Source organism: Meleagris gallopavo, chromosome 27 (assembly GCF_905368555.1).
Source record: "Meleagris gallopavo chromosome 27, MGAL_WU_HG_1.1, whole genome shotgun sequence".
Classification (NCBI taxonomy): domain Eukaryota; kingdom Metazoa; phylum Chordata; class Aves; order Galliformes; family Phasianidae; genus Meleagris; species Meleagris gallopavo.
The window spans coordinates 364,683-377,896 of NC_139430.1; the positions used below are offsets into that span (position 1 = coordinate 364,683).

Sequence of the window (13,214 nt, forward strand, 5' to 3'; positions counted from 1 at the left end):
CACAGAGCTGCCCTTCCCAGGGCGCGCTGCCCTGAGATCAAGCTTCGGTTAAAGCACCAAATTCCCCCCCCCGCCCCCAGTCGGCGCTCTTCCAAACCCTGCCAGAAACACACACACAAACTGAAGGCGGCTTCAGCTTTTACAAAAAAAGTTTATTATGTAAATATAGGATGTGGGCTAAGTCCCCGTCTCCTACTCTGCTTTACAAACACCAAGTGCTCCTCCCTGCCCCACACCGACCCCGTGGTGCCCCCCACACCTCCCAGGCCGTTGTACCTCGGGCTCCTGAGGGGTCAAAAACAACTTTAAAAACAATTTCTCCCCCTCTGCTCCAAAACAATTCTTTCCAGAGGAGCTCAGAGACCCCACAGCACAGGCGGGTGGCAGCCAGCAGGTTTGCACCGGCACCTCCAAGAGCTGAATGTATCCAGAAAACAAATGTTAACTGATTCGTTTTAAAAAATATTTCTTTAATCATACTCGCTGTACTGCGGAGAGAGCGGAGGGGAGGAAGGGTTCGTCCAAGTTCCCACGAGGTATTGTTCTCAAACCAAGAGGGGTGCCGGGGCAGCAGCACCCTCAGTCTGTGGATTCCAGCACGGACTCGCTCAGAGCCAGGTCCCAGTAGTGCTCTGCTCCGTGCTTTTTAAAGTGCTCCCGTGCCATGTTTTCAGTGGGGCACTGCTTAAATTTCATTTCGCCAAAGCTGCGATCCTTTGCTGTGCCCTGGAAGAGAAAAGGGACTCATTTCAACAAGTGTGTGGGAGAAAGTAGCTGAAATAAAACTGAACGACTCGGGGGAACCTGAGAATAAAAGTTTTTACAGGTTAGCAAGCAATTAACCTGACTGTTGCAGAAGCATGGGTCACCAGTGTCCACCCTATGCTGTGTAATTCTGCTATAGTTTAAGAAATGGTTACAGCTTGAGTCAGACCAGTAGACTTCCATTTCATACAAAGCTGCAGAACATCAGCCATTCTGTTAGGCAGGGTTAACTTGTGCGTTGCCTAAGCCCCCAGAACTCCCACCAAACCAGAACTGCCACTCACCTCCCAAACCAGAGAGCATTTGTTTGTTTTCTTAACAGACTCCTCATCAGACTCGTCATCATCTGGAAAAACAACAACAAATTCTAGTCCTGCAGAACCCCCCACCACTGCTCCACCAGTCAAATGGCTACAATACGATCTGTTACCACCTCCTTCCCCACAGGGTCTTACACTTACCCTCTCCCTTGGTGTTTGATGTTTGTTCATCCCATTTTATTCGATGAAGCATAAGACGTTTGAATTTCTTCTGTGCTTTGGGGCCTGGGGAGAATTGAGACTCACATTCACAAAGTTCCTTAACCTTCATGCTTTAGGAGGTTTTAAAAGGCAGCAGAACACCACCCACAAACACACAGCTAAGCCTTTCAGAGCATGCTCAGCTGATCAGACACAAGTACAGCACAGCCAGGCCCTTCCAGCCAAACTGTGAGTAACTGCATTGGACTCTGAATGGATGCAATGATTTAAATCAAATGCATTTTCCAACAAAATCAAACGTACTGTTTTTTTTCCCTATCTGGCTTACAGTGCTCTACAATACTCAGTACTAGCACCGCTAAAACCATAACAAAAGAAGTTTCAAAGTGCCTCCTTACTTCCTTGTTCTTCCGTACCCCTCTGGCTGTTAATTTTCATACGCAGGTAATTTTTGCAAAAGCAAACTTTTGAACATTATGCCGCGACCAAAACCTGCCTCAGAAATCCTCACCTCCTTCTACCACGACCACGTTGACATCTTTGTGTAGAACCACCACGCCTGTTAAGTACAGCTGGCCAGCATTCGCCTCGATTTTGAATTTTTTTGCTGGATTGCTCAAGTTTCTGACTCTATGGACAAGATAAAAAAACAGCTGTTTGTGGAAGAACAGAGCTATTGTTTAAGATCTTGAAACTGATTTCTGCACATCAATCTATCAAGTAGGCTAAAGGACGCTCCTCTTTAGTGGCACGTGTTTCTACAGAGCATTTCGTGGGCCATTTATAAACTGACATAAGTAAAAGCATCCATCAAGAGCACACGTCCCAGCACTCACCTATACACAGCTATGTGAACTCCCTGTGAAACATCTTCTTTCAGCTTTTTAATCTTCTTTGCTTTTCGTTGTTCTGCTGTCAGTTTTCTTGCAGCATTTGCTTCTTCGTGAGCTCTGGATACAAAAAGACACAGCAATAAGCAAAAACACAGCCTACAGTTTACCTGTTACCACACTGAAACAGATCCTTAAGTACAGAATGGATTCCAAAACAGCTCTAAATTGTACCCAGATGCCTGAATTGAGCACACAGGCTCTTTTAATTCAGTCACCAGTCCAATTCTTCCCTAAATGTGTTAACTGATAAAAACCATCCTGTCAATCATCATCACAGTAGGAAAATCATTTAACACAGGGCACAAAGCCACTTTCCAATGCCAAAAATTGATCACTCAGCCCCAAATCCCCGCTCTGGGCCTTGAGAGGTTCATTCAAGGCAGTAGAAATAAACTGCAAGAGCAGCACACACAAACACACATACAAATCAAACTGCTCTTGCTTTGCTATGTCAGTTCTGGAACTTTCTTCTCTAGGAACGAATGCAGCACCACCACAAAGTCCACCCAGAAAAGACAAACAAAGAAATAGCACAGCGTGCCACCTACTTCTGTCTCTTTGCCATCTGTGCTCTAACATGAGCTTCGACTTTCGTTGGGTCCTGAACAGCTTCCGTCCCCAGTACTCGCATCAAGTTTGAAATTCTTACTGTATGGAAAATGAGAGAAGAACTGCCACATTTCACAGAAACACCCAGCATGTTCACAGGCTTACATGCACTCCTGCTGCAATTCCCAACCACATTCAGTTTGACAGCTAACGGCCTGCATCAGCCCAGCTCTCTGCACGCTGTAGCTGTTTCTTCTTACCTTTGGGCTCTGGAGGTGGCATCAGGCCCAGCCTGACTTTCTCCTGTAGCTCCTTCTGGGCTTCTCTCCGAGTCTGTCGCCGTAACTTCTTCTGCTCTTTCTTAGTTAAATAAACACCCAAGGTCACTGGTGTGTCACTGTCCACTGCAAAGAGAAACAAGGCAAGATAAAAACAAATGTTATGCCAACTTTCTGAAAACTGGGCAGAGACTCTCCCTTCCAATTCTGGCTGTTTTTGCAGAAGCTTCATATTTACTTTCATGATTCCTTTACCTCACAGGGATAGAGACACACCAGTCAGTGATACCACAGCTTGGGGCATGCATGCTGGTTCACCTTGCCAAGTGTCAACATTCTGGAATATTTTGTATCTAGTCAATCAAATTGGGCAAAATCTGAGACCAGAGTGCTACAGGGCAGTACCTGGTGGGTTAAGCTGTGCTGGGTGCTCCACGAGGTTTGTGATTCCAAAGTATTCATCTTTTTTTGAAGACGTTCCGCCTTTTCTAGAAAGGAGAGAGTTGGGCATCATTGCAAACCTCCCAGCCTGGATTCCTGCATTCCCTTAAACACAAGCCATGGAAAAAAAATAACACTTCCCTTGGACAAATCACAGCAGGTATTTGACATGCACAAACCTCTACCCAAAGCATAAAACAGAGGCATGCAGCATAGACGAGTTCCCCAATCCACACACATTTCAGTTAGGAGACAGGCATGCCACAACTCAACTGAGAATTGTGAGTAAACTGCACTTGTGCTTGAGAAAGCACGCAACCAACCTGGGGCCAAACAATCACCCTGACTGCCAGGCAGCCACCTGCTCAGCCCCTGGAGGAACACTGTCTCCAAAAAAGGAGAAGGGCAGCTGCCTACCAACACCCTTGGAGAGACCTGGGAGCAAACCCAGCGCCTGTCTGTATCTCAGGGACTGTGGCAGAATTCAGCAGCACAAGCAGATGCGCCCAGCCTAATTTGCCACACTGCTCCACAGAGCCCCATATTATCCCCAAGAAACTCCCAGTTTCCTCCTGGAGGAGAACAATCAAAGCCTGGTACATAAAACACTTACAGATCAAGGCCGTTAGGGATGATGTAGGAGTCCCACCACTCTATCTCTGGGATCTCCCCTTCTTTCAGCTCCTTTTTAGGGGTAATAAGAGCCAACTTGGTAGAAGTGTGTATCCCTGTCTTTCTGGCAGCCTGAGAGATCTCTGCCTGCAGCTTTTCTAGTTGAGCCTGAGAACAAGGAGAGGAAAGTGGCACATAAAAGTCATTCCAAAATAGCACAACTTCAGGAAAAGCAAAGTATGTAGGCATCTTCTCATATGTAAATGTATATGCTTAAATCTGAAGCAAACCGCAGAGGAAACCTCACAACACAAGATGATGAAGCGCTTTTTCTAACAAACTTGCTAAAAACTTGGTGTTATTACTGAGCCTTCCTGGAGCACGGAATGATCCCCAAATAATGCCTCTCTGGGCATCACATCCCTGGGACTTTCTGTCTAATGAAGCTCTTCTCTCCCATTTTCCTCACAAATCTGGGCAGTTTACCAAGATTCTTTTAAATCTGCACCTCTAAGGTGATTGCTTCTGTAGAAGGATGACGTGGCCATAGAACTATCTATTCCCTTTGGAATTTTTCAATCCTTTGTCAAAAAAGCCAACAAACCAGAACAACAAACCACCAGATTTTGTCTTCTGTCAAGTGAGGAAGCGCCCTCCACAAATATATTCTTATCTGGGAGTCTGCCTTTTCAACATGAACGATGTTGACAAAAAAAGCAATGTGTGATTTTACCAAAAAGCTTCTTACTCAAGTGAACACAGCTCCCTTCACATCCCAGGAGAGGAGAATCAATTCCCATCCTGAACCAAACCCTCATTTCTGTGCTGTCAGTTAGCATGGCAAGACCTCAAATACCTTCGTTCGCAACCTCTGGGCAATTTTCTCAAATTTGCCTTTTTCATGGAACTTAAAGGTGCGTTTCTGACGCTGGGCTGGGGTTATGGAGACCCGGGGGTCAAAGTAAGTGTTGGATTCCATATCTTCCGAGGGCTTTTCTTTAAGCTGTTGTTTGAACTGCTCTCTCTTCACAGCTCTGATGTTTGCTTTTAGGGTTGGCATGCGGTGAGTCAATTCAATCTCTTTACCAGTCGCATCAACAGTTCGGCCTTGTTCATCCAAGATCAGTGGCGTAGGCTTTGTCTGATCCTTCAATTCCACCTTCCTGGTGGCAAAACAAACACATTAAGGTGTGATTATAGCATTAATTCAAGGGAATTGAGAACCATATTCCCACCGCGAGCACCAGACCTATAACTTGTGAAAGTTCTGCGAATGGCTTCTTTGTACTGTTCAGGTCTCATCTATATGGCCAGAAAGGACTCGAATCTCGTGTACAGAAGTCGAGTGTTTCTCAGGGAAGGAGTAACCTCCATTTCATCTCTGCAACATATTCATTCCTTCAGCAGCCACTAAAGAGCTGCTAGAGCTGATGATGCACAGGGGAAACCCTTTGGCTACACCCTCTGTTAACACTCTGGAACTTCCACTGTCAGGATTAGCGTTCAGAATAACAGCAGCTACTCACGGCGGTGCGATCCCCATGGCGTGCAGATTGGCCAGCCCCACCATGTTGGCATTGCCAATAAGCCCTGGTTTCAAGGCCAGCTGAGCCTGAATTCGGGCCTGCAGCTCGGCAGCTTTCCTGGCCTTCTCAATGGCATCATTCATGAAGGTTGCTGCCTGGGAGGGCTGGATCGTGTTGCCGATGGGGAGACGTTCCGACTGGGACGAAGAAGAAATTTTTGGCTGTTGACAGAGAAATGACTTTTGTTACACAGCTGTTCTAATACACCCAACACGGGTCAACACATCATAGCTGCGTGCTACAAAGCAGCCTGCTAATTCCAGCAGCTACCTGTGGTGTTGGAGGACTGATGAAGCTCAGCTGCTTTTTCCTCTCTTCGATCTGCCGGGTGGCTGCTTCCATCATCTGTTTGATCTGTGGAAACAAAATTGGATGGTGAATTTTTCTCCACTTTACTGGAAGGAGAGAAAGGATCACCAGTACCTTTTCACACCCCTTTACAGTTGCAAATGAGCTCAAGCCAGCTTAATGGGAATAGAACTGTATCAAGCTACTTTAACTGATGACTGCCAGCTGCAGTGAAGGAATCTAACAGTGCAGGCACCGTCTGCTAAGACTTTCTCCTCTTGGTTACTGCAGGTTATAAGAAAATATCCAAACTTTCACCACCTGAAGACTCCATGTTGTCATTAGCCCAGTGCACAAGAGGCAGTGAGCTCTGCGAAAAGAATACGGGCAGCAACTGCAGCAAACAAAGGATGGCCAAAAGCAGCTTGCCATTTGCTTGCACAGCTTGTGGATGGGATAAAACAAACATTACGCTGTACCAGGATTCAAGATCTCAGAGGCAGACAGCGCTGTTCTGGAGACAGAGCTGATGTAACACAGCCCAGTCAGACTGACCTGCAGCTTGGTCAGCATTCCAGGGCTTTCTGATGGCGGGCCTGGAATAACCTCAGGCTCATCCTCAACCTCCTCAAATCGTGGTATGCGCCGTTTCTTGACACCAGAAGATTCTTTGGATACCTCAGAGTCATCACCGAACACATCCTGAGGTAAAAGGAGAGAAAAACAAAACTGATTAAGAGCTAAGAACTTCTATCATGAACACTGTTTCAGGATAAGAAACCACCGTGAGAATTAAATCCAGCACTGAAAGGTCAGCACTGCACTGTGTGTGAGTTTGCAGGGTGGCACTCACAGGCTGCCCTAACTGGTTGTCCTATATGAAGTCTGTGCCCTGGTTCCTCACAAAAGAAGCATCGATGATGATCCATCCAGCAGCTTAAAGGACAGGAGGCACTCCAGGGACACGCCTGTGTAAAAGCCACCATTGCTTTCTTAGGTGGTCATGGGATTTTTGGAATTGAGGAGATGTAAGATCTCACTCAGCTACTCAGAGAGATGGAGAAAGCCTGCACACAAGTTAGTGTGACCAGGCCCCAAGGGTGCCTGTATCTTCAGTCAACTTCACAGGGAGTGAAAGTGAAAGCTGCTCCATCCTACGGTGTTCTGACCAAAGGGAGAACAGGGTTCCGGACCCTGTAGGCAGGGACATACCTGCATTTCCTCACAGCCTGACCCAGCAGGCTCCAGCTCTGAGCCTGACGCTGAGATGCTTTTAAGAAGCACAGCTCAGAGAGCAAGTGGAGCACTGATCATACCACGGACTTGCATTAAGTGTCCATCTCCCAGAACAAAAGTGTGCTTCACACAGAACTCCGTGCCTGGGGAACTGGGAAAAGGTGCCATTCAAGCGCTCCCCAGCTCTGTGTGTTGGTGGTCACGGATTTCATTTGGTCAGTGCCAGTTTGATGTATGGTGAACTGGATTTGTCCATGCAATTGTGTTCCTGTATTGTGTGCGAGAGCATTATTGGAAATAAAAATATACAAACCGGTTGTAAGCGTTAGTTGAAATCCCTTCTTCACTATAATGGTTCATATCCTACAAGGACACATCCTCATCCAGACACAGGTACTTCTTGGAAAACCTACAAGTTCAAGAGAAAGGACTTGCCCATAGTATAAAGTGTGTAAACCATTACGTTTTAGTTCCTGAAACTTCCCAAGCAATGACCTACCCCACAAGAGTTAACCAAAGAGAGAGAAGGAAGGCCAGCCAGAATGCTGAAGACAGCTAATATGACCAAGTAAGTAGCATCCTGAATTAATTCACTTCCTGATGCTACAGAGCTAAGTGTGTAAGTATAAATTCAACTCTGAAACCTGCAGTGGGGGTGGGAAAAGTCATTCTACACAGGATCAGGATCTGACAGCCTCACTCAACCATTTCGCTTTACAGCTGTGTGAGGACAGATCTTGATGAAGGATCTCCAAGATGTAATTCCAGAGACAGAGGTTGATGAGAAGGCAAGCTGGATGCCTGTCTCCATACCAGGAGCCAAGAGATGAGGACAGGTCTGCTCTGCTGCATCCCAGGCCTGCTTTGGGTCAGTTTAGAAGCCAAGAACACCATCAATCATCTGTGGTCATGTAGGACACCCACGCAGATGTTTCACTGGAGAAAAGTCACCAACCCCACACCCAGCCACATCCCTGCCTCAGTGTGCAGTGTGAGACAGCTTGCCAGGCTGCAACAGGATGCTGCTCCCTCCCCTCCCTCTGTTCTGCAGTGCACTGGCCACCGCCACAAGGAAGATAAGAGGACAAGACAGTTTGAAGCCAGCTGCAATAACAGGCAATTCTGAATTTAACTTCTGAAGAAGTGTGGGATCTGTGCATGTTAGCAGTGCCACAGGATGGTACAAATCTCCCTTCAACACTGTGGCCTGAAGTCTTACCACCACAGGTACCACACAGCAATACAATACGTGATGTTACTCTCTCTCTGCCATCTCCACAAGAGGTCAAAAGCAAAAGCATTGAGGGGGCACAGCTAGGAGAAAACAGCCTAGTCAAAATCTTGCTTTCTAGTGGCAGTGTGGCATGACAAGTGTGTGCCAGGCTAAAGCCCAAATTAAAGTGGAACCACAGAACAGAAATATTTGGCAGATGCTTATTGGCACCGCTGTTCTGATCAAGAAAGCTGCATAAAGCTGTAGCCCTTTAAGCTACAACATTCACTGGGACACCCAAAATTCAGACCTCTGCAGATCACTAAATGAGGTTGCACTACTGCTGCTCAGGCCGTACTGAAACAGGCAGAATGGAAACTGCTTAAACACACTGTTCTTTAAAGGATGAATGTATCTGAGGTCTGGAGGAGTCCCTTCTCTGGCAGGTATTAAAACCTCTTCCAGAGAGCGAGAGAAAAAGCAACAGTTTCTGAAAATGGGAAAATGGGGAGCGAAGGCAGCTGTTTCCCCAACACATCTGAGGAGGGAAAAACTGAAATCTGAAAAGGATTATTGTAGATAACTGAGGTTAGGTGCTGACTAAACAAACTTACAGAGCAATACAGTTTACCATAACACAGGAACCTCAGAAAAAAAAGTCAAAGGAAACTTACTTTGTAAGCAGGGAGCAGCATGTAGAGTAGCCACTTTTAAACTCAGTATGCGAGTGATGAAAAAAATGGATTTCCAGAAGGTGGCGAGTAAAGTCTTCAAGAGAACAAAGGAGGTGAAAACAGGTTTGGATGCACGAGCCTTCCCCATCCCAGACAAGTGTTAGGTGGGAGAAACACCAGAGAACTACTACATCCCTGCTGTAATCAACCTTGTGCTACGGTGAGGGAGAAGAGGTTGCCAACAATTGCCCTCTGTGGATTCCAGATGGAAAAGAGAACGAAAACCCACCAGATCACTCACCACAGAAAGACCCATTCACTTGCAAAAGGGCACCATCAACTGGCAGAGACTGAAATACAGCTCCTCAGAGCAAGGAAGAGGAACAAGAAGTTACTGTGAGGTGGGACACACTACCCCAGGTTGCCAGCTTGCAAGGCAGTCAAGAGTCAGTACTGCCAAATGCAACAGTCGTGAGTAGGAGAGGAAGCAGAGATGGAGCCCTGCCATCTGAGTTACTTTGTTGACGAGCCTAGCAGAGATTGTTCAAGAAACCAAAAGCCCAGGCTTCCACCTTGGACACCACCTAGGACAGCATTCAGCTTCCTCATCAGAAGGTAAAGAGAACTGAAAGGTAAAGGCTCACACACTTCATCATGGAGAAGGGTCTTTTCTCTTGAACTTTAAGCGTTACAAGATGTACCTCTCTGGAAGAGGAAAGTGTGACAGAGTACCAGTGCTGCCTCCAAAGCCACCAAACAACAGAAAACCACAATCAATAATCAGTCCTTGGCTCACCTTTAGCTCTCGCTTTCGATTCCGGTCACTGTTGGATTTTGAGTGCCTGGAGCTTCGCCCTTCCTCCACTGCTTCAAAGAGTTTGTCCACAAATCGCAGCGTGGAGTCATCGAGAAAGGGCTTGAGATGGTCTGAGAAAGAAGAGGAGTTGTGTCAGTGGCAGAATTCACTGCTCAGGATGAGTGGGAGAGCACAGAACTCACAGAGACTTCTGCAAAGCCACAAAACACTTTTTAAATGCAGCTTCAACCCAATTAATGCAGTGGGGGCTGCAGCCAGGGCTCAGGAAGCCTCTGGGATCTGCAGATGCAGACATCTGGAGTTAAGAAAAAGGACAAGCAAAAAAGGACATCTTGCAGTAAGGAGTTTAAACTCACTGTACTGGAGTCCAGACTTCCACTAGATTAAAAAAATAAGCACAAAACAACCAAACAAAACAATAGAGATTAAATTGTAATTTTAAATTCCTTTAGGTGAAAAAATAGATTTTAAATTCATTTTATCCGTTTCTGCAATACATCCCAAAGCTTTTGAACTTGTCTCACCTGCACGTACCTACCTGTGCCTCATCGAGGCTGCCAGACATTATCCCTATCACTGTGCACAGAGGTGGACATGAGCTCCAGGGTTTGGTTAGCTTTGGTTTTAAGCACAAAAGCTCGTGTTGAACAAATCTGCCTTCAGATCTACACGGATGGCATCCATCTCCCAAACACTGACAGCCTCGAGTGGCAATGAAACCACAACCTGCCATGCAGCTGTGCACCAGCAGCACAAGCTCAGCCTCCCTGAGATGGAGGGAAAGAGCTTAAACTTGATCTGAGGCTGCTTCAAACACAACACAATGACTAGAAATGGGTGATGCCAACACAGGCTCTTTCATTTCAGTACATAATCCATTTCTTGTGTGTATGCTGTATATGTTTCCTTCTGCAAAGGGCCTGACTGCTTCTAATACAAGCTCAGGGTTGTGTGACATACCAGCTGCTTTCTTCTTGTCCATGCCCTTCCCAACACAGTTCAGTGCTGCAGTGACCACAGTGGGCTCGGAGAAACCCAGCACCCTTTTCACTGTCTTCTCGATCCATGGTTTCAGCTCATCCAATTCCCTTTTGGAGAGCGACATTTTTGCTAGTAGCTGATCTCAGTTATCTTGCTTGTACCTGTAAAGAAAGCAAACAAGACAACCAGAGCTCAATAAAACAAAGATTATTGTTATTTTGGTGCATTAAAGACAGAGCTCGAAGCTGGTGAAAACTCCAAGAGGTTATTTTTACTCCCTGATTTTTAAAACAAGAGCTAAAATTGTCTGAGCAACACAGAGGTCTCAGGAGAAAAGAACAGACAAGATGCAGCGTCCAACTGTGAGAAACTCCTCTCAGATTTTGTGCAGATGGCCACAGTGAAGTCCAGAACCTCCTAAATCCCACCAGCACAAAACCACCCTTCCCTTAAGGGAGCTGGGAGAATGCAAGGCAAGCGTGTTCCAGTTGTTGTAAATCAGGACCCACTTCCACACACAGTTTCTCACAAACACAAGGAGAAAAGCTTGGTCTTGGTGTTGCTTCAGCCCTTGGTTTCTCCTGCTAACACAGCCTGGATCAGCTGTCAGCTACACGCATGCCAGCCTACTTACAGATGCTCCACAAACCAGTTTCAGGAACTAAAAGCTTTTCATGTACAGCACCTGCTAAGCAACGCCTCAAACACATACAGCAACACCTCACACACACTTGGGTCACCCACTGGTTCTTCCCATTCCCATGAGCTTCCCAAACAACTCTGAGCACATTCCCAGCTCCTCGCTGCAGGCTGCCTCCCTGCAATGCCCAGGGGGAACTCAGCAATCTCATCTAGGTTTACTGATACTTAACCACCAGCACACGCCTGACTGCCTCTGTGTTTGCTGCTTAAATGAAGCAGCAGATCAGCAGTGCTGCCCTTCCCTGTTGGATCTTTTTGAGCCCGATTCCAAATCGCAGATTCAAGACAGTAATTTCTCACCATTAATCATTAGTAGTTCTTTAACATAAGCTGCAACAAAGCGGGTGCAATAATGTTTAATTACTCAGCCAGGCACTAATCTGATTTGGAAACCAAGTCTCCTTTATCTGGAAACAGGAGAAAATCTTCTTAAGGAAATATGTTTGACCTCAACATTTCTTGCCCACAGGAAAAACCTTGCAGAGCCTTTACCTTAACCTAGAGCCACTTAAAATGAGAGCTAACAGCACCTAAAATACAGTTATCACTCCTAAAACTGAGAACAAAGATCCTGGATGTGGTAATAAAGTGCTTCTCAAGTTAGAGACTGAAAAACAGCCAAGAGAAGTAAACCTACAGGTCTGAAAGAGCAACAAAAAGGGTGAAGCTTCAGCTGGAGAGCTCCTAATGACCCGCAGGGAGGAGGTTGGACACAGCCTGCAGTCCTGCATTTTTGACAGTGAGTATCACTGAGATACATTAAAAAGCAGCATCGGATACAGTCCAAAGGAACATCATTACAGCATTTCATCATTAAGTCCAGACTTGGAAGCACGTAATACTTCAGGGCGAACTTAATTGAGAGTTAAGAAGCATCAAGATAAGTGATAACTACGACACAACAGCGGTGCTGATGCATCACAGCTTTCTGCATGCTTGCTCAGAAAGGCTAAACCGAATTAATTTGCACTTGGCTTAAACTTTGCATTCCTGTTCAACTCCTGCAATCAGTGAGGACCGAGAAAGAAAAGCAGCAGCTCCAATGGCATTCCTCCCCCCCCCAAATCAGCACCAATCCTGCCGCCGTCAATGCTGGGAGCTCTGTGGGACTTCGAGAGCACGAGAAGCGCAGAAAACGGGCTGTAAACGCCCACATGGAGGCACCCACCGACCCGGGTCCCTTCGGTGCTTCCTAACGTGAAACTGCCGCTCCCACAGCACTGCGGCCGCAACAAACGGAGCCGTTCGGTGCCCCGCAGCTCCCACACGCCCGAAGGGACCGTTGAAATTAGCGGTTCCGATGAACGTTGTGAATATAACCCAACCCCGCGGCGTTCGTTGCCTCAGCCCCACCCGCAGCCCCGGATTTGAGCGCACAAACTCGGCGTTCCGGCCGGCTCTGGGCCAGGCGGAGGGGCCTCGCCTCGCTCCGCCACCGCGCGTCACGGCCGGGCCCCGCGTTCCCTCACAGCCGCTCGGCTGCGGCCTTCCCGCCCCGTCCCGCCCCCCTCGGCCGCGGCCTTCCCGCCTCCCCCCGGTCCCTCACCGCGGCGGGGCGCGGCCCCCGCAGGCCCCGGCCCGAACGGCGATTGCGGGCCTGACGGCGACGGCACGTCGGGGCGGAAGCGGAAACGTCTGCGGAGGAAGCGCTGCGCATGCGCGCCCGCCCGCCCGAGGGCTGCCGGGAAGGAAACGAG

General features: G+C 47.4%; 1 protein-coding gene across 3 annotated transcripts; it reads right to left on the reverse strand.

Annotated features, from left to right (window-relative positions):
- Positions 1–131: 131 nt before the first annotated feature.
- Positions 132–13,207, reverse strand: PRPF3 (pre-mRNA processing factor 3). Of its 3 annotated transcripts, none has more exons than XM_085209707.1 (16): positions 13,064–13,207; positions 10,795–10,976; positions 9,814–9,944; positions 6,450–6,596; positions 5,877–5,960; positions 5,547–5,767; positions 4,877–5,183; positions 4,022–4,188; positions 3,373–3,455; positions 2,950–3,093; positions 2,689–2,788; positions 2,084–2,197; positions 1,759–1,877; positions 1,227–1,310; positions 1,050–1,111; positions 132–726 (listed from the first exon to the last, which is right to left on the reverse strand). In XM_085209707.1, exons 2-16 carry the CDS (start codon positions 10,937–10,939, stop codon positions 580–582), a joined length of 2,055 nt encoding a protein of 684 aa, XP_085065833.1. In that variant the 5' UTR covers positions 10,940–10,976; positions 13,064–13,207; the 3' UTR covers positions 132–579. The 3 variants fall into 3 exon arrangements, with proteins under 3 accessions (XP_085065833.1, XP_085065834.1, XP_010722222.1); XM_085209708.1 differs by lacking the exons at positions 10,795–10,976; positions 13,064–13,207 and adding exons at positions 7,444–7,539; positions 9,018–9,111 and having other exon boundaries at positions 9,814–9,946; XM_010723920.3 differs by lacking the exons at positions 10,795–10,976; positions 13,064–13,207 and adding an exon at positions 7,444–7,539 and having other exon boundaries at positions 9,814–9,950.
- Positions 13,208–13,214: the final 7 nt, after the last annotated feature.